General features: G+C 42.2%; 1 protein-coding gene across 1 annotated transcript in view; it reads left to right on the plus strand.

The window, feature by feature from the left end:
* The first annotated feature begins 753 nt into the window (after positions 1-753).
* Positions 754-22,491, plus strand: part of Map3k15 (mitogen-activated protein kinase kinase kinase 15) — a 147,754-nt gene continuing 126,016 nt past the window's right edge. The window contains exons 1-2 of the mRNA XM_045140440.1: positions 754-997; positions 1,048-1,509. Of these exons, the coding sequence (XP_044996375.1) occupies positions 754-997; positions 1,048-1,509 (706 nt within the window). The remainder of the gene's footprint in view (positions 998-1,047; positions 1,510-22,491) is intronic.

Here is a 22,491-nt window from a genome sequence, read left to right on the forward strand (position 1 = left end):
ATCTATGTTTATGTTTAGGCCCATAGATTAGTGTTGTTCTCACCTTAGGTCAGAAGCTTTGTTTTGCAGATGGAAGCGACAACTCAGGAGACTCAAAACCAGTCAAAGTGACTAGAAGAAAGTGAGTGTTGAGTGCTTAGTGCTAAATGAGATATTTATATCATGCCATAGAAGGTGAGGGAAACATTGCCGAAGAGGGGGCCCAGGAAGGGCAAGAGTGCTTTGGAACACTATCTTTTGGACATGAAGTGGCTTGCATTTATGAGCTCATAGGGACTGTTGTTGCCTATCAATATGGATGGTAGAGAAGGGCATTGAGAGACAGACAGAGATCAAAGTAGAAGAGGGATTAGTTGGAAAGAAGAAGAGGTTCAGTGGAATGGGGATGAGGAAGGAGAAGGGTGATTATGATCAGACTAAATTATATATGTATGAAAATTGTCAAGAAGTTTTAAAAAACTAGAGCCAGGCGTGATGGCGCATGCCTTTAATCCAAGCACTCTGGAGGCAGAAGTAGGAGGATCACCGTGAGTTCGAGGACACCCTGAGACTACACAGTGAATTCCAGGTCAGCCTGAGCTAGAGTAAAACCCTACCTTGAAAAAGCAAAATAAAAAAAAAATAGTTTTGAAAACCTAAACTAAAAAGAGACAAACTATATCTGTATTTCCAGGCAGTGCCTTGAAAAATCTTTACCGTACTTGAAAGCTTCAACGTGTTTTGAGAAAAAAAAAAAAAAAGTGGGGAGCTTCTATGACTGGTCAAAATGAAGGGAACGGAGGGGAAAAATCCCCTGCAATTCCTGCTCCCGCCGGGCTGGGGCGCTGCCCGGGGAAACAGCAGGGGGCGCCCTCCACCCTCCTGCCCCGCTGCGCTTCCGCCCCCTCGGCGGGCCCTGACGTCCCCAGCCCCCGCCTCTTTCTCGCGGGCTTTCAAAGGGCGTTCGGGGCAGCGGACCGAGAGCTTCAGTCAGCTGGCCGAAGCCGCTTCAGGACAGGTAGTACCTGCCAGCGGCACAGCCTTCCGGGGCGCCTGGGGTCCCTCCAGCTCGCGTCCCGCGCCTTCGGGAGCAGGTGTGGAGACCGCGCGGCTGCCTCGACAGGCCGCCTCGCTCGAAGCCTCCAGCCACGCCGGGCAGGCACATGGAGCGCAGCGGCGGGACGCCCCCAGCGGAGGCGCTCGTGTCGGGGAGCGAGCCGTCCCAGGGCGGCTCGCTGGCCCGAGCGGAGGGGGCGGCGGCGCCGGCGGAGCCCGAGGGGGCGGCCGCGGCTGCGGGCGCTGGCGGCGGCGAAGGCGAGGTGGAGGGCTCGCGCGGACCGCGGCGGGCTCTGAGGGCTGTATACGTGCGCAGCGACAGCACCCAGGGCGCCGGGGCGGGCGGCCCCGAGGCCGGGGCGCTCAAGTGCCTGCTTCGAGCTTGCGAGGCTGAAGGTGCCCACCTCACTTTCGTGCCCTTCGGGGAGCTTGACTTCGGGGAGACGGCTGTGCTGGACGCCTTCTACGATGCAGGTGAGGGCGGGTGTTCCCGTCATCCCCACCTCCCTCCTGCTTTCCTAGACCTCCAGCCAGGATGCCCCCCAAGTCCTCCAGCCTCTCCCTGAGTCACCTCACGTTTCTTGGAACGAGACTGACAGTCTTACGTTTTGGGGAGGGTAGAACAGGTAAAGAAAATTGTGCCCATTTACAGATAAGAAAATACAGACCCCTGGCACTTTTTTATTCTCCAGTCTTAAAATAGCCAATAACGCCAGAAACACGCCATCACCCAGATGATATGGAGTACTTCAACCCCCCCGCCCCCGTTATTCAACTTTTCTTCCTCACTCCCGACCTTTCCCTTACTGCCAGGGGTCCCAATGCAGGCTATGTTCTAGAATCAACTGGGGAGCTAGCTGTTCAAACTCTCCTTGTTAGCTTGGGGCTGTAGTTCATGCTTTTAATCTTCGAAGGTAGGCTTTGAGACCAGACTTTGCTACATGAGGAGATTGATAAACTGGGGAAATGGCCCAGTGGTTAAAGAGGCTTCCTTACATATGGAATTTGAGGGCCACGCTAGGCTACACCATGAGACCCTGTCCAAACAAACAAACAAACAAAACAAACAGTTCTTCCCACCACAGACCAATGCAGTGGCATCCAGCATGGAAACCTCAGGAGCATTTAACGTGTCCCAGAATGATGGTTCCATTCTGCATTTGGAAGTGGCAATCAATGCCTTGCTTGTACACGTGTGTTGCTGCTGCTTGGTTATACCCCTGTGTTCTTTTGCACACTTTAATTCCTCTGCCCAACACACCTTTACAGTTGGGTGTGATCACCTTGTAACAAATATATTTTGTCCCATACCACATAAACATTCAGGAGTTCCAGGCTCACTGTGCGCACTATGTGTAAGAATCCAATGGTCTAGTCCCCCTTTTGGGTTGGCAGCAGTTTCTCAAGGTGGAGAATAAATCGTTGCATGACTTTTGTCCGTGCTTCATCTTGGAGTTCTGGAACTAGGATGACATTCATAAGCATTATATGTAAGACATTACGTGGGGATCTTTGTGCCTTAGCTTTTCCACTACTCAAGTGGGAAGAACAACACCTACCTTAAACCTAAAAGCATATCGAAGAGCATTAATGGGGTGTTGTTTTCAAATCCTGACCTCGACATACTGCGGAAGCAATAGGTTTCTTGTGTGTTATGTATGTACATGTGTGTGGTGCTGGAACCCAGGGCGAACATGGTAAGCTCTACCTCAGAGCCACACCGCTGGCCCCTTGTTTACTGCTGGTAGCCAGGATCTAACCTTTTTGCAGAGCAAATTGCCCCCCCTCCCCAGATGGAAGGGAGGTGGGGTGTCGAGCTTGTTCAAACAGTGGCAGCTGGACCCACTGAGTGCGCTGCGCACTCTTGACATTTCTGATCAACACCACATCTTTTCAGCAAAGTTGTTCAGGAGCCCACTTCACTGAGAACTACTCCGTTTTCTCAACTTCTATTCATTCTGTTCCCAATTGGAGTTTGAACAGTCTTCTTTGAAGAAGAACTGTACACTCTTGGCTGCTGGTGTTAAGCTTGAAAAATTCATGCACAGTGACTTTGCTTTTCTGGGTCTGGGGGTGTGTGTTTATATGTGTGTATAGCAAGTTTTCACCTATTGCCAGGGACCCTTCCATCTGGCTGGGTGTGACTATGCAGACTTCAAATCCGAGGCTTTCAGTTCCAGAACACTCGGCAAGCACATCAGCTTTGCTCACTCTGGGTCTACATTGCCTTGAATTTTTACTTACCAATAGCCTTCTTTGGGTGATCTTGTCCTGGCCTTGAATAAATCATTGCTCAGTACCCTATTGTAATTCTTTTCATAGATTTGCAAAAGAATAGGTGCAAACTGCAGTACTTGGGTTTCTGGATTGACTTCCTGATCTCTGTCCTCACAGCTTTTTGGCATTTCCACCAAAAAAATATAGAAATCTTATCACTTTGGTTCTTTTGTAAAATCCCTAAAACCATGACACCCAGTTTGGTAGCCTCTGGCCTCATGTAGCTATTTTTATTTAAGTTAGTTAAAATGCAGTTATTGATGATGTGTACTTGTTGGACTAGCCACATTTTCAAGTGTTGGACACACAGCTAGCTACTATATGGTACTTTAAAGCATTAGTGTTTTCTTCATTGCAGAAGGTCTCCCTGACAAGGCTGTTTTAGAAAAAGACTTGGGGGAGGACATCTATTGAACCATCCTAGGCGTATTGTGTTAGAATCATAGGTGTGCTGTTAGGCTTTTCCTATCTCCTGTTCTCATAGCAACTCAAGGCTGGTTTTGAGCCTGTACTTCCATTTCCTTGTACATTTTATGTGCCCTCATGTGGGTCTGAACCTTAGATTCTGTGACACCAGTGAAGAGTTGATGGATGAGCTGCAGGAAAGCCACAGGGGATGTGGCTCAGTGGTAGAGCACTTGCCTAGCATGCACAAGGTAGCAGGCTCCAAAGCAAAAGAATTTAACACTGGATACACTAGAATGGAAACAGTGCTACTAATACTAGTTTTATTTTTGTTTATTTGCAGTTATTTTGTTAAACTATAAGAGGGCTTTTATTTTTTTTAAAGATAGTAGGAGATTAAAGATGGAATTATAACTGTTAAGACATCTTGCACTCTCCATCCATGCTGGAGAGAATGGCCTAATGTGTGACAATGATTTTACTCCCAGGAACCAGGCTACATCATTCCCTACCCAGACCTCAACTATTCTTTGGAAGCAGGACCTGCTTCTTGGAATACCTTTGGAGTCCTTTTGTGAGATTCCATCCTTTCCATTGTGCTGCTAGTCATTCAGTGTTAAGCCTGGAACTTTCTTCAACTCTTAGTCATGTGGTCCCACTTTGGTGACAAGAAGCATTGTGGCTACAACATTTAATTGAGACATTGCTGTTTGCCTTGACTGCATTGTAGAATAAATATTTGTGGGCTGGTCCACTGCCTTGCTGGCTGCTTATTACGTGTTACTAGGGCAAAATTTTCAGTTCCCAGCAGCCACCTTCCAAATGTTGTTTTGGGATGTGTGTCATAAATATTTTTAAGGCCTTCAATGTATCAGGCTTTGAGATAGATGCTAGTCAAATCCCAGTTAAATAACAATTGGAATAGGGCTGAACGTCTACAGTGTAGGCTGGGAAAAAAATTGTGTTTCCCAATACCTTATGCAGGGTTTGAGCTATTGGGTGTGACAGGGCTTGGCAGAAATGCCTGGTGGGTGGTGGGGCTTGGTTGATGGTGGTTGGTGGGGAGACTGTTGCAGAGCAGAATGGAGTTGAGTGGTGAGACTTGGCAGGAAGTAGAGCTCATTCAGGCATTGGGTCTGTGGGAAGGCAGCCCAGGGCCCAGGCAGAATTGGACACACAGGGAGGGGAGGGAAAGATGCAGATGCCTCCCCCAAGTTACATCTATTATGGAAAATTTCAAGCATGTACAATACTCAGCTTCAACAATTTTTAATATTCTAACATTTTTTTGTGTTACTAGGGATTGAACCTAGGGCATTGCACATGCTAGAGAAGAGCTCTACCACCAAGCTATATCCCCAGCCCTTAATTCTGTCATTCTTATCTCTTCCCTCCCTCTACTCATTCTTGACTCCCTGACTTGACTATTGTACATGGGAAATGCTTTTAATCTAAGATATAAAACACAAATCTCAGCTGGTCAACTTTGAAAAATGACTAGCTGTTTACAACCCTATTACAATGTACAATATTATGTCTATCCAGAACTTTTCTTCATGTCCCCTCCCATTCAGTTCTCCCATCACCCTCATTCTTGACCCCAAAGAATGACTGCTCTGCCATCACAGTTAGAGGTGTCTTTTCTAAGGTTGCATACAAATATACTCATACAGTATATACTTTTGTGGGTTCATTCTCTTCACGTGATGTTTTTTGAGATTCCCTCATATTTGTGCATGTATTATTCATTTGTTGTTCTTTATTTATTTGAGACAGAGAACAAAAGAAAGGGGGGGGCAGAAAACTGGCGCCTCCAGCCACTGAAAACAAAGCTCCAGATGCATGCGCCACCTTGTGCATCTGGCTTACGTGGGACCTGGAGAATTGAACCTGGGTCCTTAGGCTTCACAGGCGAGTGACTTAACTGCTGAGCCATCTCTCCAGCCCCGATTTGTTCTTTTTAAAATACTAGGTGCTATTCCTTCATAAGAATATACTACAGGCTTTAGCCATTCTGGTTATGGGTATTTGGGTTGCTTCCATTTTGAGGCTATTAAAAATAAAGCTGCTAGGAGTGTGTGTTGTGGATTAATATTTCTTATTCCTTTTGGAAGAATACCTGTGAATAGAATGGCTGGGTCAAAGGATATATTCAACTATGTAAGAACTCCAAACCCTTTATCTAAAGTGGTTGTACCATTTTATATCTTTAGTACCAATGCATGGCAGTTTTGCATTCTCATCACTACTTTATATTTTTTTTTTAATTTTTTTTTTTGGTTTATTTTTATTTATTTATTTGAGAGCAACAGAGAGAGAGAGAGAGAGAGAGAGAGAGAATGGGCGCCAGGGCTACCAGCCTCTGCAAACGAACTCCAGACGCGTGCGCCCCCTTGTGCATCTGGCTAACGTGGGACCTGGGGAACCGAGCCTCGAACCGGGGTCCTTAGGCTTCACAGGCAAGCGCTTAACCACTAAGCCATCTCTCCAGCCCACTACTTTATATTTTTGATCTTTTAAATATTGACCTTTTTCGAGGGGAGAGTGTAGGGGCTTCTTGTTAATGGTTTTATTTTCCTCTTTCTGATTATTAATGATGTTGAGTACCTTTCTATGTGATTTTTTTTGACAGGTGGATAATCTTCCTTTGTGATATCCATTCAAGTTATTTACCCATCTTATTGAGTTGTTTGCCACCTTATTGGATTATGATCTTTTTATATATTTTAGGCTTAAGTGCTTTGTCAGAATTGTGAACATCCCCCACATTGTGGCTTGCTTGAGTTTTGAAGTGTGGGTGGGAGGCAGGGGTGTATGTGTACGCATGCGTACAGAGGCCAGAGGACAACGTCTGGTGCTAGTCCTCTTCAGGAATGCTGTCCATCTCCTTTGAGACAGGGCCTCTTAATTGGCTTGGAGCTTGCAGTTTAGGCAAGCCTTGATCGATAGTAAGCATCAGGAATCCTCCTGTCTTCACAATCCCAACCCTTATTGGTGACTTTAAAAAATATTTTATTTACTTACTTATTTGAGAGTCAAGGGGAGCAGATAAGGAAAATGGGCGCGCCAGGGCCTCTAGCCACTGCAAAGTCCAGATGCAAGCGCCATCTGTGCATCTGGCTTATGTGGGTACTGGGGAATTGAACCTGGGCCCTTAGGCTTCACTGGCAAGGGCCTTAACTGATAAGCCATCTCTCCAGCCTCCTTATTGGTGACTTTTGATGAGCAGAAGTCTTTCATTTTGATTCAGTCTAATTTAGAATATTAAGCTTTTAAGGTTGCCTTCTGTATTTTTCCTGTATCTTGTTGGTTGCAGCTGTGTAGATACTTTTCCATGTGTTCTTTAAAAAGCTTTATAATTTTCACTTTTTCATTTACCTCTGTGACTCATCTCAAATGAAGTTTAACATAGGTGACTTAATACTCTGAGCATGACATTTTGCCTCAAACATTTTGGGAGGTTATTGGCCATGAATGAGTGTGGCACTTGGGAGTCTAAATACTAGGACCACTGCTGCCTCCTTTCTTTTCATCTTTTTATCAAAGAGATGCAGGAAATACAAGTCCTTTTAGGATAATGGCCTGCCTGCCTTTTGGAACAAAAACTTCCAAAACAGACCAATATTTGGTGTTCTATCATCATGTCTTAATGGGTCTGGCGGTGCGTTGATGCAGGAGAAAGGACATTGGTTTTATGCACCAGAGTTTGAATGTTTACCCTATTGTCTATTGTCTGTGTGGCCTTGGATAACTTAGTATCTGAGTTTCATTAAAATAAATGTGTCTATAGAGATGGAAGCTCAATATCTTGCACTGAGCAAGTGTTTACTGTCAGTTCCTTCTGTAGCATTCTCCTCTACCACCACCAGTAAACACACCAGAACATCAGTGTATAGAGTGATATGCACTTAGTGTAATAAAGACGTGGGGCCCAAATACCTTAGACAGTCATTGTGTAGTGTGGTCACATTATACTTCCGCAGTTTTTAAGACAAAAATTGTAGCATTTGGAGGTTGGAAATTTCATCCTAATTTGGTTTCTTGTTCTGTGCTGAAGAATGGAGTGAAGAAAAAGGCATATAATCCCGATTTGATTTTTTTTTTCTCTTTTCACTCTGAGTTTTCAGTAGTACACATTGTAAAGTCAGCACTCAGATCAGGAAAATGGACACCAGCAGCATCCCAGAAAGGGATTGCATCCATTCTCTACCTCTGTCCTTAGCCAAGATTAATTATTATCCAGATTTCTTAACAGTACGAATTATTTTTGCCTGGTTTTGTACTTTTTAGGAATGGAATTAGTATCTTGCTCCTTTTGTTCAGTGTTGTTTGTGGGCTACTTCTATGATAGTATATAGGAAGTTAATTCACTTCATTTCTACATAGTATTTTAAGGTAACAAGGTGTCACAATTTATTTGCTTTGTTATTAAACATTTGAGTTGGTTCCAGTTTGAGACTATTATGAATAGTGCTGCAACTATGAATATGCTGGTAATTGTGTTTTTCAGACAGTTTTACTGAGATGTAATCAACTCATTTAAACTGTAAAGTTAAGTGTGCTTATTATATTTGCTGAGTGACATAATTATCACTATTGTCTAATTTCTGGCCATTTTTGTTGTCCTCCAACTGACAACCCACTCTGGAGTCTAGCAAGAACTACATCACCCTTCCAAGGGTAGTGCCTTCAATGACCTTATCACTTTATACTAGGTTCCACCTCTTAAAAGTTCCATCACCTTAGCTCCACATCACAGGGAAACCAGTCTTCCAACACTCGAACCTCTGGGGTGTGTTTTTGCTTTTCTTGTTGCTGTAACAAAATACATGAGAAAAGAAACGTCAGGAAAAATAGGTTTTGTTTGGTTCAGTTTGGTACTGTCCATCTGTCCTGGGAAACTTTTCCTCTGGAGAGACATGAACATACATCTTCACCCAGATAGAGCAGATACAAGAGAACAAAATATGATTGACCAAAGCCAGTTTTGGAGAACAAATCAGTTTATTGGGGTTACTCATAGGCCAGGGTGAAGGGTTACTTACAGGTGCAATGGATGACTCAAAGGCAGTAGCCTCCGCATAAAGCCCACCCCATCATAGGTGACAAGGACATCTCTGGAGCACACTGCATAACCCTAACCAGCAGGCAGCTCAGCTCGTAGCAGTCTAGAGGCATCTCAGAGAGTCTCATTACCAAGCATTTTTTTCTCTTTCTTTATCTTTAGGGTGGGATCTTTAACCTTTGCCAAGACTTGTTGACTTCTTGAGTCTCCTGAAGTTCCTTCCACCCCAAAAGGGAATGTTTCGATTCAGAGGAAATTTCTGTAAAACACCATCAGGACAGGGAAGTCCTGATGGCAAGAGCATGAGGCAGCTGGTCACATCGAGCCCTATCTAGAAGCAGATAATTGGGAGCATATACCATTTTGCTGTTTAGAATGATTATGCATAGGTAGAGGGGGCTGGGAATATTGCTCAGTGCTTAAAGGTGCTTAGTTGCAAAGCCTGCTAGCCCAGGTTCAATTCCCCAGTACCCTTATAAAGCCAGATGCACAGAGTAGTGCATGCATCTGCAGATTATTTGCAATGGCTAGAGATCCTGATGTGTGCATGCGTGCGCTCTCTCTCTCCCTCCCCCTCTCTCTCTCTCTCTCTCTCTCTCTCTCTCTCTCTCTCTCTCACACACACACACACACACACACACACACACAAACAAAATTATGTAATAAAAATAGAATGATTACTGGATTGTTACAGGATTTCATAAGGCTAACTTCAAAATTTATTAGATGGTTTTGTTTAAAAAATGTGTTCTTGGGCTGGAGAGATGGCTTAGCGGTTAAGTGCTTGCCTGTGAAGCCTAAGGACCCTGGTTCGAGGCTTGATTCTCCAGGACCCACGTTAGCTAGATGCACAAGGGGGCGCACATGTCTGGAGTTCATTTGCAGTGGCTGGAAGCCCTGTTGTGCCCATTCTCTCTCTCTCTCTCTTTCTATCTGCCTCTTTCTGTCCTGTCACTCTCAAATAAATAAATAACAATGAGCAAAAAAAAGAAAATGTGTTCTTGAGCTGGAGGGATAGCTTAGCAGTTAAGGCATTTGCCTGCAAAGCCAAAGGACCTAGGTTCAATTTCCCAGGACCCATCTTAGCCAGATGCACAAGGGGGTGCACACATCTGGAGTTCATTTGCAGTGGCTGGAGGTCCTGGTGTGCCCATTCTCTCTCTCCCCTTCTTTCTCTGTCAAATAAATCAAGTCAAATCAAATATTTAAAAAAATGTTCTCTTGTTAGGCATGGTGGTGCATGCTTTTATGCCAGCACTTGGGAGGCAGAGGTAGGAGAATCTGCTGTGAGTTTGAAGCCACCCCCTGAGATCAGCCTCGGCTAGAGCAAGACCCTATGTCAAAAAAAAAAAAAAAATGACAAGCCGGGTGTGGTGGCTCACATCTTTAATCCCAGCACTCGGGAGGCAGAGGTAGGAGGATTTCCATGAGTTCAAGGCCACCCTGACATGACAGAGTTAATTCCAGGTCAGCCTGGACCAGAGTGAGGCCCTACCTCAAAAAACCAAAAAAAAAAAAAAAATTAATAATAATAATAATAATAAATAAAAATGACAAAAAGAAAATGTTCCTGAGCTGGGAAGGTGGTTCAGTTGGTTAAAAAACAAACAAACAAAAAACTTGTCATGCAAGTATGAGGACCTTAGTTTGGGTCTTTGCCATCCATGTAAAGCTGGATACAGTAGAATCTGCAATACAGCAGATCTATGGCAAAGTGGGAGGCAGAGACAAGAGAATCCCCAGAAGTTCACGGGCTGGCTAGCCTGGTGTGCACAGCAGTAAAAAGGAGACCCTGCCTCAAAGTGAAAGGTGGGGACTGACACCAGGAGTTGATTACTTAGTACCCACATAAAGCCAATTGCACAAAGTGGTGCATGCACCTGGAGTTTGTTTACAGTGGCAAAAATCCCTGGCATGTCTGTTCTCTTTCTCATTATCTCTACCCCCTTGCAAATAAATAAAATAATAAGTAAATTAAAAAAAAAGAAACTTTTGAGGTAGGGTCACACACTATCCTGGGATGACCTTGGACTCATAGAAATTCTCCTACCTCTGTCTCCTAAGTGCTTGGTTTAAAGGCATGGGCTATCACACCTAGCTTAAAAATGCTAAACCGTTATTTAAAATGTGTTCGTAGGCTGGGGAAATGGTTCAGAGGGTAAAAGTGCTTATTGCACAAGCATTGAGGGCCTGAGATAGCCTGAGTATGATTCGTAACATCCATACAAAAAGCTGGATATGACCATGCACACTTGTAACCTCAGTCTGGTGAGAAACAGACACTGGAGAAACACGGGCTCACTGGTCAGCCACTCTGATCAAAAACAACACAAAACCCACTGTCCAGGTTCAGTGAGAGACTATTTCCAGGCAACAAAGTGGAACACTTATAGAGTGTTTAATGTCCTCTGGTCTCTTTGCATGGGGCCCATACTTTACAACACAGGCAAAATGTATTCTCTGTCCTGTGAATGAGAATTCTGTATCCAGAGTGCTGTTTGTTCTTAAGATGCAAATAAGGTTTGTAAGGCCTATAGCTGTTGAAGCATGCTTGATGCAAATAATAAGTACTGTACATTCATTCTAAGTAGACCAACTAAGAAAAAAGAAAATTGGACATGAAAGAAATGAAATGAACCTAGAGGTAAGGACAAAGAAAGATGGGTCCTACATCCAGCAGTGAGTCACCACCACCAAATGAGTTATGCCTTTATAGGCTGTGGGACAGATACCAATGAGGAGTCATGGACACAGAATGGGCAAAATTAGTGGTCCTACAAAAAAAATCTTGATGCTTAGTTAACTTTAAGGAATAATTGATTTTGTTAAGACAAAGGGATACGTGTAAAATCCACGGATCTTCCTATGTTGACTAACAGGTATGTTAAGAGAGAAGTCGAGAACAACTTAAATGCAGGATCCATTTCCAGTGATTTTTTTCCACTATAAAAGACAAGTTCAATGCCCCCATTTTCATGCTTTGCAATGTGTGGTAACAGAATATCAAACTCTGCTCAATTGTAAAATCACACATATGTTGAAGATGATGTGACAGAGGCCTTTTGAACAAAGATGGTACAAGTCTCAAAAAAAAAAAACCAAACAAAACGCTAAAGAAACGCATATCAGAGTGATCCTTTCATAAAAACAGTAGAAGAAAGCTGAAGAGGGACCTTCAAGTGATGAAGAGGAAAATATTGACTAAGTGTGCACAAAGGCTGCCAGGGAACTCACAATAGAGACTACAGAGTGTGACAACATAGATGATGGCAGTATTGATACCACTCTCATGAATGCTACCTAGCTTGCAGTATAAGCTGGCACATTTATTCCTGTATTATTAGCTGGAAGAGCAACATGCATATATAAACGAGAGAGAGCTTTAAATCACATGATGTTGGGTTTTACAAATATTTCATGAGTGGCCTGAAATTAGGCCTAGTGAGTCTGTTCACCCCAGTGAATAACCATAGTTTGCTTATACATTGACAGTGTCTCTTTTGGAAAAACTACTGGTAAACACATCTCTGTCACATTTACATAGCTATAAGCATGATTTATTTTGGTTATTCTTAAAAGCGTAGATATTAGGCAGCAAAAGATGTGGATAAAATCCATGATACCCCCACTTTCTTCCTAGTTCAATCTCAACAGTCAAGTGACAGTTACTCATCTGATGTGGCACCTACCATGGATTTACTTATTTAAAAAAAATTAAAATATTTTAGAGAGAGTAAGAGGTAGATTGAGAGAGAATGGGCACACCAGGACCACTGGTCACTGCAAATGAACTCCAGATGCATGTGCCACCTTGTGCATTTGGCTTACGTGGGTACTGGGAATTTGAACCTGGGTTGTTTGGCTTCACAGGCAAGTGCCTTAACCACTGAGCAATCTCTCCAGCCCTTATTTTTTCTCAATTTTTATATACATTTTCCATGATTATCAAAAATATCCCATGGTAATACCCTCCCCCCCACTTACCCCTTTGAAATTCCATTCTCCATCATATCCCTTCCCCATATCAATCAGTCTTTCTTTTATTTTGATGTCATGGTCTTTTCCTCCTCTTATGATGGTCTTGTGTAGGTAGTGTCAGGCACTCTGAGGTCATGGATATCCAGGCCATTTTGTGTCTGGAGGAGCATGTTGTAAGGAGTCCTACCCTTCCTTTGGCTCTTGCATTCTTTCCGCCACCTCTTCTGCATTAGACCCTGAGCCTTGGAAAGTGTGATCGAGATGTTACTCAGTACTTCAGTCGCTTCTTTCCAGAACTATGATACCTTCTGAGTCATCCCAAGGTCACTGCCATCTGAAAGGAGAAGATTCTCTACCCAAAGTGAGAGTAGTGTTAATATAAGGGTATAAATATTAAGAGAAGTGCTTACTGGGCCATTTGATAAGCATAGTATATACACTTACCCAGACATCAGCAGATGTTACACCCCTAGGGCTCATGACTACCCCTGTTTTAAGTTTTCAGTATCAGGGATGTATTCCCCCCATGGAGCGGGTCCAGCCCTTATTTTTAACTTCTTTACATTGAATTGCTAGATTGGCACCTTCTTTTAGAGTATTGGAAAATAAGATTTAAATAACAGTTCACAACATACTTCCCATTGGATTGACCTGAAATATGTTGGAAATTAGCACCAAAAGATGAAGTCAGATGTCAAATTTAGTGGGAGTTAGTAGTCCAGCATTCTGTCCAGTAAATTTGGGCTTTTTCATTTTAAGGTAGTTTTGAGGGGACCAGTGTTTGCATAAAACCAATTAGATTTTTCAGTGTCTTTTCCAGAAACTTACTCTGAATTCTAGGTCTTTTTGTTTGGTATTGCTTTTTTCATCTACTGGAAGAAGGATAGGCTTGTAGACAAGTGGGAATGTATTTAAAGACTGGCATGAACCAGTGCAAGGACAGAATTGCTATGTGGCAAATCATCATCGTTCACCATCATATTATTAACTCATGCTATGCTGTATAAATCTAAAACATTTAAAGCACACTGAAAATTACAGTTTTAGTTATTGCTTAGGAAACATTTAACAAAAATATTCAAAGGTTGAGCATGGTGGTACACACCTGTAATCCAATCCTAGCACCTGGGAGGTCAAAGCAGGAGGATCAGGAGTTCAAGGTCCTCTTCCCCTCCTATATATAGCAAGACCAGCCTGGACTACATGATACCCTGTTTCAAAAAATAGTCAAAATTATGTTCAAGATAGTGTTCAAAAGGTCTGTTTTCAATTTTAAATTTCAAAGGGTTTGTGGGGGGGCCGTATGCACTGTATGCAGATGTGCAAAGACCAGAGAAGAATGTCGGGTATCCTTTTCTTATTACTCATCTGCATATTTCCTTGAGAGAGGTCAACACAGAGCCATCAGTGAGTCCTAGCATTTCTCTTCCCATCCAAGAGGCTTTTATGGTTAAGCAGCGAGCACTCTTAGCCTCTGTGCCATCTCCCCAACCTTTTTTGTTTTTCTCTCTTGAATTTTTAGGACAGAAGCTCATTCTAGCTGAGGCTGAGTTAGAACTCTATTACCCAGTCTAGCCTCAAACTCATGATAATTCCAATACTTCAGTCTCCCAAGTACAAAATTTATAGGTGTTTTTGTTGAGATTGTTACCGTTCGATCATATTGCATATTCGTCAAAATTATCTTCATTTTGTTTCATTTTTGTCATATTTGTGCTCATTCTAATTGATAGATTATTTTAGGAGTATCATAATGATAAATTCAAATAGTTTCCTGCTAAGTGTAGACTTTTAAAAATATTTTTATTTTTATTTTTATTTATTTGAGACAGAGAGAGAAAGAGAGGATCAGAGGGGGGGCAAATAAACTCTAGATGCATGCACCACCTTTTTTTTTTAGGAATTGAAATAAATGAATTTAATTGTTTTGTTTCATAGGTAATGCTTGTTACAATAGGAAATCAATGGCAGTATACAACCAAGTTTTAAAATCAATAGCATAATTCACCAAGTTTAATAAGCAAAATATCAAAATATAACCATTTATATTTTATTCACCTGAATGAGTCAATTTGAAAATACAGCATTAATTAAATAAAATATTTTATAAATAAATATCTAAAATACATACCAGGAAATCATAAAGATGTATAAGTCCTAGGGAAATACTATAAAAACTTTAATATAAGATAGGAAAGAGTGGGCAGGAGAGATGTCTTAGCACTTAAAGCATTTGCCTGAAAAGCCAAAGGACCTAAGTTTGATTCCCCAGCACCCATGTATACCAGGTAACAAGATGGCACATGCATCTGGAGTTAGCATCATGCACCACCTTTTGCATCTGACTTACATGGGTCCTGGGGAATCCAACCTAGGTCCTTTGGCTTTTCAGGCCCACTAAGTGTAGATTTTAACTGGAGCCTTGGCCCTTTGCATTTCTTGATGGGGTATTACTTTGTAAAGTGTATTAAACCTTGTAGGTAGATGTGTCTGTACATGCCTGCCTCATGATCAAGGAAAATGGCTTATGTTCCACACACTTTTCCTAGGCTGGTCTGTATGACTAGCAACTAACTGTAAGGTAGTGGTTGCTAGGAGCATTTGAGAATGAAAACCTGAATTTTATCTCTTCTGCTTTTATCTGTGATCTATTTACCTAAGATTTAGCCTGATACGTAAATTGTTCTGTTACTAGGTAGCTCAGCTTTAGAAAGTGAATCAGGAGAGTTGTAAGCCTCATCTGGACTCTGGCTAGAATGGGACTAAAAAGTGAATTTTAGTCCCGTGTCGTGTGTTAGTTAAGTGACTTTTTATTTTAAAAATATTTTTATTTATTTATTTGACAGAGAACGAGTGCCTAGGGCTTTCAGCCACTGCAAATAAATTCCAGATGCATATGCCACCTTATTTGTGCATATAGCTTACATGAGTCCTAGAGCATCGAACCTGGGTCTTTTGGCTTTGCAGGCAAGCACCTTAGTCATTAAGCCATCTCTCAAGTTCCAGTTAGTGACTATAAGTGAGTCTTCTAACCACGTTGTACTTCATTTCCCCACCTGCAAAGAGAAGCCAGCCTTATCTCTGCCTATCTCTTACAGGGCTTCTGAAATTCATCTGAGATGTCTAGAGAGGTTTCCTATGTGGCAAAACTTGTGAATATTATGATGAGTAAAGCTTTGAGGGTGTCAGTGGGCACTTTCCTTTTTTCTTTCTCTCTTTACTTGCTCTTAATTTTACCCACTGTCTTTTGGGTTTTTGATCAGAAGAGATGGGGTGTGTTCTGGCCATAGACTCTTGGCTTTTTTTTAAAATTTTTTATTTATTTATTTGAGAGTGACAGACACAGAGAGAAAGACAGATAGAGGGAGAGAGAGAGAATGGGCGCGCCAGGGCTTCCAGCCTCTGCAAACGAACTCCAGACGCGTGCGCCCCCTTGTGCATCTGGCTAACATGGGACCTGGGGAACCGAGCCTCGAACCGGGGTCCTTAGGCTTCACAGGCAAGCGCTTAACCGCTAAGCCATCTCTCCAGCCCCTCCTAATTCTTAACTGCTTAGATTACAAGTATGAGCCACTACACCTGCCTTGCTGGCCTCTTTAGGAGAACAAACCTTGATTCTTCATTATTGATAAAAAATTAAAAAATTCAAATCTGCTAATCTTATCAAATTTGGTATTTAGAAATCTAATGCTAAATTTAGTGCCTAGAAGCTCTAAAAACAGACTAGGGACTAGTTGATTATTGTTTAGGTATAAATCCTCAAAATGAACTCATTCTACTAACTGAGTGACAAATATCAGACAAGCATTTCACTTTGGAAGTCCTTTTCTTACTGAACATGAATTGCTTATAATTTTGAGGTTTTTATTTTTAAGAGAAAGTTTTGTTGTGTACCCTAGACCAGCCTTGAACTTGCTGTGTAGTCTATGCATGTTGGTCTGGAACTCACAATCCTACTGCCTTAAGTCAGAATTTTTGTTTATTTGTTTGAGGTAGGCTCTCACTCTAGCCCAGACTGACTTGGAATTAACTCAGTAGTTTTAGGCTGGCCTTGAACTCACAATGACCCTCCTACTTCAGCCTCCTGAGTGCTGGAATTAAAGGCATATGCCACCATACCCAACGGGTCAGGATTTTTCAGTAACATTATTCCTGTGTCTTCTTTTTAAAGATATATTATTCTTACTTATTTATTTATTTGAGAGAAAGAGGCAGATAGAATGAATGTGTTAGGCCTCCATCCACTGCACATGAATTCCAGATACATGTGCCACCTTGTACATATGGCTTATGTGAGTCTTGGGGAATTGAACCTGGGTTCTTTGGAATTGTATGCAATTGCCTTAACTGCTAACCCTTATCTCTAGCCACTATATCTTCTTTTAATTGGCATTGGAAAGTCTCTATCTCAGCCCTGGATGAAGCCACAGAAGGACTTCTTTCTGGGGTGGTGAGGCCAGTATACAGATCTAGCATAGAATGTTAAGAGGGCACAAAAAGGAAGGAATTTGTGACACCAGATGACAATTTAATCTTCTTAGCAACAAGCCCTACACCATTTCCAGCCTGGCTACAGAAATGGTCTGTGTGACTTGTGGGCTGCTGTCTTTCATCCTTATGCTCTGCTCCTTTCCACTACTCCTCTTTTCTCCCCTTTATTGCTTTTCCTTTTTTGGAAGTTACTTTGGCCTTGGGATTGACATCTATGTTGCCACTTTTAAAAACAGGATCACTATGAAACAAGTAATTTTAAATTTGAGTAAGTAACACATCTAGGGAACCATCATAAGCAGAATTTCTAATATATTCTTCAGTTGTTTTTGTCTCTGTGCAAATGTTTGTGAGGAGCAGAATCATCTGTTTGAGATAAATTGACTCAGCTGAGTTGTAAAGTGCTTCCTCAGCATATACATTTGTCCTTCCATTAGCAGTGACCTCTTACAGATAACCTCTTATAGTTGGATTTTAACATGATGGTCTCTTGTGTATAACCTCTTGTGACTATTTTAAAATACTTCTAGGTAAGACATATCATTGTTATTTTTTTCTTTGAGTTCTCATCTTTTAGCAATGTATCTTGAAATATTTGTGGAGAAATTGTATCATTTGGTATTTGCTTAAAAATAGTCTGGAAGGGGTGGTGTCAGGGGCAGTAGAAGTAAAATCAAGCTGATCATGACATGATAATTATTGAGAGGAAGAACATCTGAATTTCATTATTCTGTGTATGTGCACATTCATTCCCCCCTCTCTCTCATTGTTCTCCAGAACAAAAATTAACAATAAAAGAACCCTCCCATATGACTGGAGAAATGGTTCAGTGGGTAAGAGCGTTTGCTGTACAAGCATGAGGACCTGAGTTCGGATTTCTAGCACCCACATAAGCCAGGTGTGGTGTGCATACCCCAGTGCTGAAGTGTACAGAGACAGTAGGATGACTGGGGTTCTCCACTTAGCCAGTCTCATGGGAAAAAAAAAAAAAAAAAAAAAGCAATGGCATAAGCACCAGGTTCAGTAAGAGTTCCTGCCTAAGGAAATAAGGCAGAAGAGTGATAAAAGAACATATCTGATATCCTCTTCTGACCTCTATACATGTGTGCATAGGGCATGCACATTTTCACACCTATAAGCACAGACACGTTTGTATATACCACATGTGCATGATGTCACATACCACACACACACCCTACCGTAGGGCCTTGGGAGATAAGCTCAGTGGGTAAAGTGCTTTGCCATGTGTGATGGTGAAGATGTTGTCAACTTGATCTGTTTAGTAATTCACAGCCCTTTCGGGTGGGTCTCTGAGGTTGCTTCCAGGAAGGATTACCTGAAGGAGGAAATCAAATACACTATGTAAGTATAAGAACCAGAGTTTGGGATCCAGCACCTACATGAATACTGCCTATAATCCAAGTGCTCAGGAGGCAGAAACAAGGAATCCCTGGGGTATACTGTCTAGTTAGACTAAGTTGACTAGCTAAATCAGTGTTCTCTGGGTTCAAGTGAGAGATCCTGCCTCAGTAATTACAATGGAGGGTGATCAAAAAAGACACCCATTGTCAACCTCTGGCCTCCATGTTCATACATGTGCATGCACCTGCACCTGCATATGCCCATATGCATGCAAACATGTATATATACACCCATGCACACCATAACCCTCCCCCCAAAAAAAACCCTGCTATAGGTTTCCCCTTGCTTCAAGTAGAATCCAGCCTTCTTGGGATCTTGATCTCCTTTTACTACCTGATGTCTCTCCAAATTCACCTCTTAGGGTGTTCTGGCCACAAAATTAACACATCCATTTTGCCTTGGCTCTTTGTACTTTCTTCTTTTTCTATAACACCCTTCCCACCATTTCTAGTTCTTACTCCAATCTGCCTTCTGGTATAATGCCTTCTTTATTATTTTTCTTCCTAACTGTCTTTTTTTTTTTTGAGATCAGGGTCTCATGCTGTAGCTTAGGCTAGCCTAGAGCCCAAAGTAATTCTCCTACCTTAGCCCCCCAAATGCTGGAATTACAGGTCTGAACCACACCTAACTTGCTTGCCTATTCTTCCTCAGATCATAAACAGCACAAAAAACCTCACTTCTTCCATGCTATTGCTAACTGCTCTCTGCCTAAAGGTGACTAAAGAACTTCCTAAGAGGTACCTCTATCACAGTGTTTCCCTCAGTTTAGCCTTACTGACAGTAACTCCATATTGAGAGAGAGATAAAACACACTAGGGCCTTTAGCCACTGCAAAAGATCTCCAGGTACATGCATCACTTTGTGCATCTTTCTTAGGTAGGTACTGGGGAATTTAACTTGGGTCCTTGGGCTCCGCAGACAAAAGCTTTAACCAATATGCCATCTCTCCAGCCCTTACTTCCTTTTGATTACCTGTATAGTACTGTAATATTTTTGAGGAAAATGATTATGCCCTAATTATGCTTCTATCCTTTGTATCCAACACAGTACCTTGCATACAGTTGGAAGACCATTTATTTATTTATTTATTTATTTATTTATTTATTTGAGAGCGACAGACACAGAGAGAAAGACAGAGAGGGAGAGAGAGAGAATGGGCGCGCCAGGGCTTCCAGCCTCTGCAAACAAACTCCAGACGCGTGCGCCCCCTTGTGCATCTGGCTAATGTGGGACCTGGGGAACCGAGCCTCGAACCGGGGTCCTTAGGCTTCACAGGCAAGCTCTTAACCGCTAAGCCATCTCTCCAGCCCTGGAAAACCATTTTTTATGAGAGAGAGAGGGGGGGGGAGGGAGAGAATTGGCACACTAGGGACTTTAGCCATTGGAATCAAACTCCAGATGCATGTGTCACCTTGTGTGCCTGCACAATTTTGCGCATGTGGCATCTTGTCTGTCTGGCTTATGTGGGGTCTGGGGAGTGAAACATGGGTCCTTAGGCTTCACAGGCAGATGCCTTAGCCACTAAGCCATCTCTCCAGCCCTGTAAAACCATTTTTAAAAATTTTATTTATTTGAGAGAGAGAGAGTATGTGTGTGTGAGAGAGAGAATGGGTGCTCCAAGGCCTCTAGCCACTGCAAACATACTCCATATGCATGCACCACCATGTGCATCTGGCTTACGTGGGTTCCAGGGAGTCAAACCTCATCCTTAGGTTTCACAGTCAAGCACTTTAAAGGCTAAGGCATCTCACCAGCCCCTGGCAAACCATTTTTAAGAGAATAAAAGACCCATCCTAGGGTTTAGTAACACTTGGCCTCAGGGATTATCTCTACACAGAGCCAATGGTGCTAGTGCCTAGGGTTCATGTGGCATCTACTTGTCATCTTGTTTGCTCATATTTGTATACTTCCTCCCTACACTGCTCCTTTGTTCTGTTTCATCAGTATTTTTATGGACTTTTATAGGTTTGAACATACAGTCCTGTATCTCTACTGCAGGGGAAGGAGAAGCTCCCGTCAAACTTGGAGCCTTTACATCCTCTTGTAAATGGCAAGTTTTGAAATGGCACCCAGAGTAGGCAAATTTAAACAGGCTTGGTAACGATGCAGTAAGTTGTTCCCATTTCTCTACTACAGGGTATAACTTGAGGGGACTTTTTTATTGTGAAGGTGTTGATGGTTATGTGAACCAGTAGCTCTGAAACAGAAATGTTCATTGTAACAGCTTGAAATAACAAAGAGAGAAAATGAATAGAATATCCATAGATAGGCTGGATCAAGAAATTGTGATCTAGTCGCCATCCAGTGGAATTCTCTACTAGTGAAAATATAGGAGCTAGACAAATTGATTAAATCACACCAAAGTCACTAAGTTGAAGAATATGTAAAATGAGATAAAGTTCAATGACATGCTAAACAAGACAGTATACTGCATATGAATATATACATATATCATATGCCTGTACATTTTGCATATACTGTCTTAGTCTATTCAGGTTTCTGGGACATAATACCACAGCCTGGATGAACTATAAACAAGAGACATCTGTCTTACTGTTCTGGAGGCTGAGCACCAGCAGATTGAGGAGCTGATGAGGGCTTTCTTCCTAGTTATGAGTGAGGCCTTCTCTCTGTCTTCCTTTGCTGGAAGGGGCAAATCAACACTGTGGGACCTTGTAACAGACAACCTTAGATTGATAGAATGAACTTCCAAACCAGGCATAGTTATGGAATAAAGGATATTTATTGAAGTTTACAGATCTAGGGGAAGGTCCATAATGGCAGAAGATGCTGGCCTGCTTTCACAGGTCCAGGGAGAGAGAGGGAGAGAGGGAGGGAGGGAGGGAGGGAGGGAAAGCGTGTGCACGCGAGCGTGAGCAGGTGCTCACTCACACAGCATACTTCAGGAACTCTAGGTGAAGCTAGGCATTTTTGCATTATCTTTAGATTGGAATTTCAAATCTACTATCACACCTTAGGGCTAGACATAAACTCTGCCCAGTGACACCTCCACCACTCAGGTGTCTATAGATGTAAATTACAAACTGTAATAAAACACTGAATATCATCATCTATTCAAACTACCCCAGACCTCTTTTATAAGGACACACTAATTCTATTGAGTGTTCATCCTTCATCATCTCCCAAAAGTGCTATCTCCAATTACTATTGCACTGGGGGTTAGAGTTCAATATGAGAATTTTGAGGGGACACAGACATTCAGTTTATAGCATGGGCATATTTGCAGGGAAATGATACATAAATGAGGATAGTTTTATCTTGACAGGAAAGAGGGTTACATAGGGCTCTGTGACTTAGGCTTGCATGGTAGGTACGTGGATTTTCATTTCATAAATAGGCTAAATGTATTCTCTAGATATATTTCATGAGAACTATAACATTAAAAATAAATCTATCAGAAAGTTCTGAGTGAGGAACTGGAGAGATGACTTAGCAGTTAAGGAAGTTGCCTGTAAAACCTAAGGACCCAGGTTTGATTCCCCACTACCCACATAAAGCCATATGCTCAAGGTGGTGCATGCATCTGGAATTCATTTGCAGCGACTAGAGGCCTTAGCACATTGTTTATCTGCCTCTTTCTCTCAAATAAAAAATATTTTTAAAAACCCCAAATTTAAAAAAATGTTCTAAGTGAGACCACATTCCCAGCACTTTGAAAAAGGAAGAATTTCTTGGCTAAATTTTTTTGAGGTAGTGTGACACTTGAGCCCAGTCTGCCTGGAAGTCACTATGTAGTCTCGGGCTGGCCTTGGACTCACAGTGATTCTCCTACCTCTGCCTCCCACATGCTAGGGTTA

This window comes from Jaculus jaculus, chromosome X (assembly GCF_020740685.1).
Source record: "Jaculus jaculus isolate mJacJac1 chromosome X, mJacJac1.mat.Y.cur, whole genome shotgun sequence".
Taxonomy (NCBI): domain Eukaryota; kingdom Metazoa; phylum Chordata; class Mammalia; order Rodentia; family Dipodidae; genus Jaculus; species Jaculus jaculus.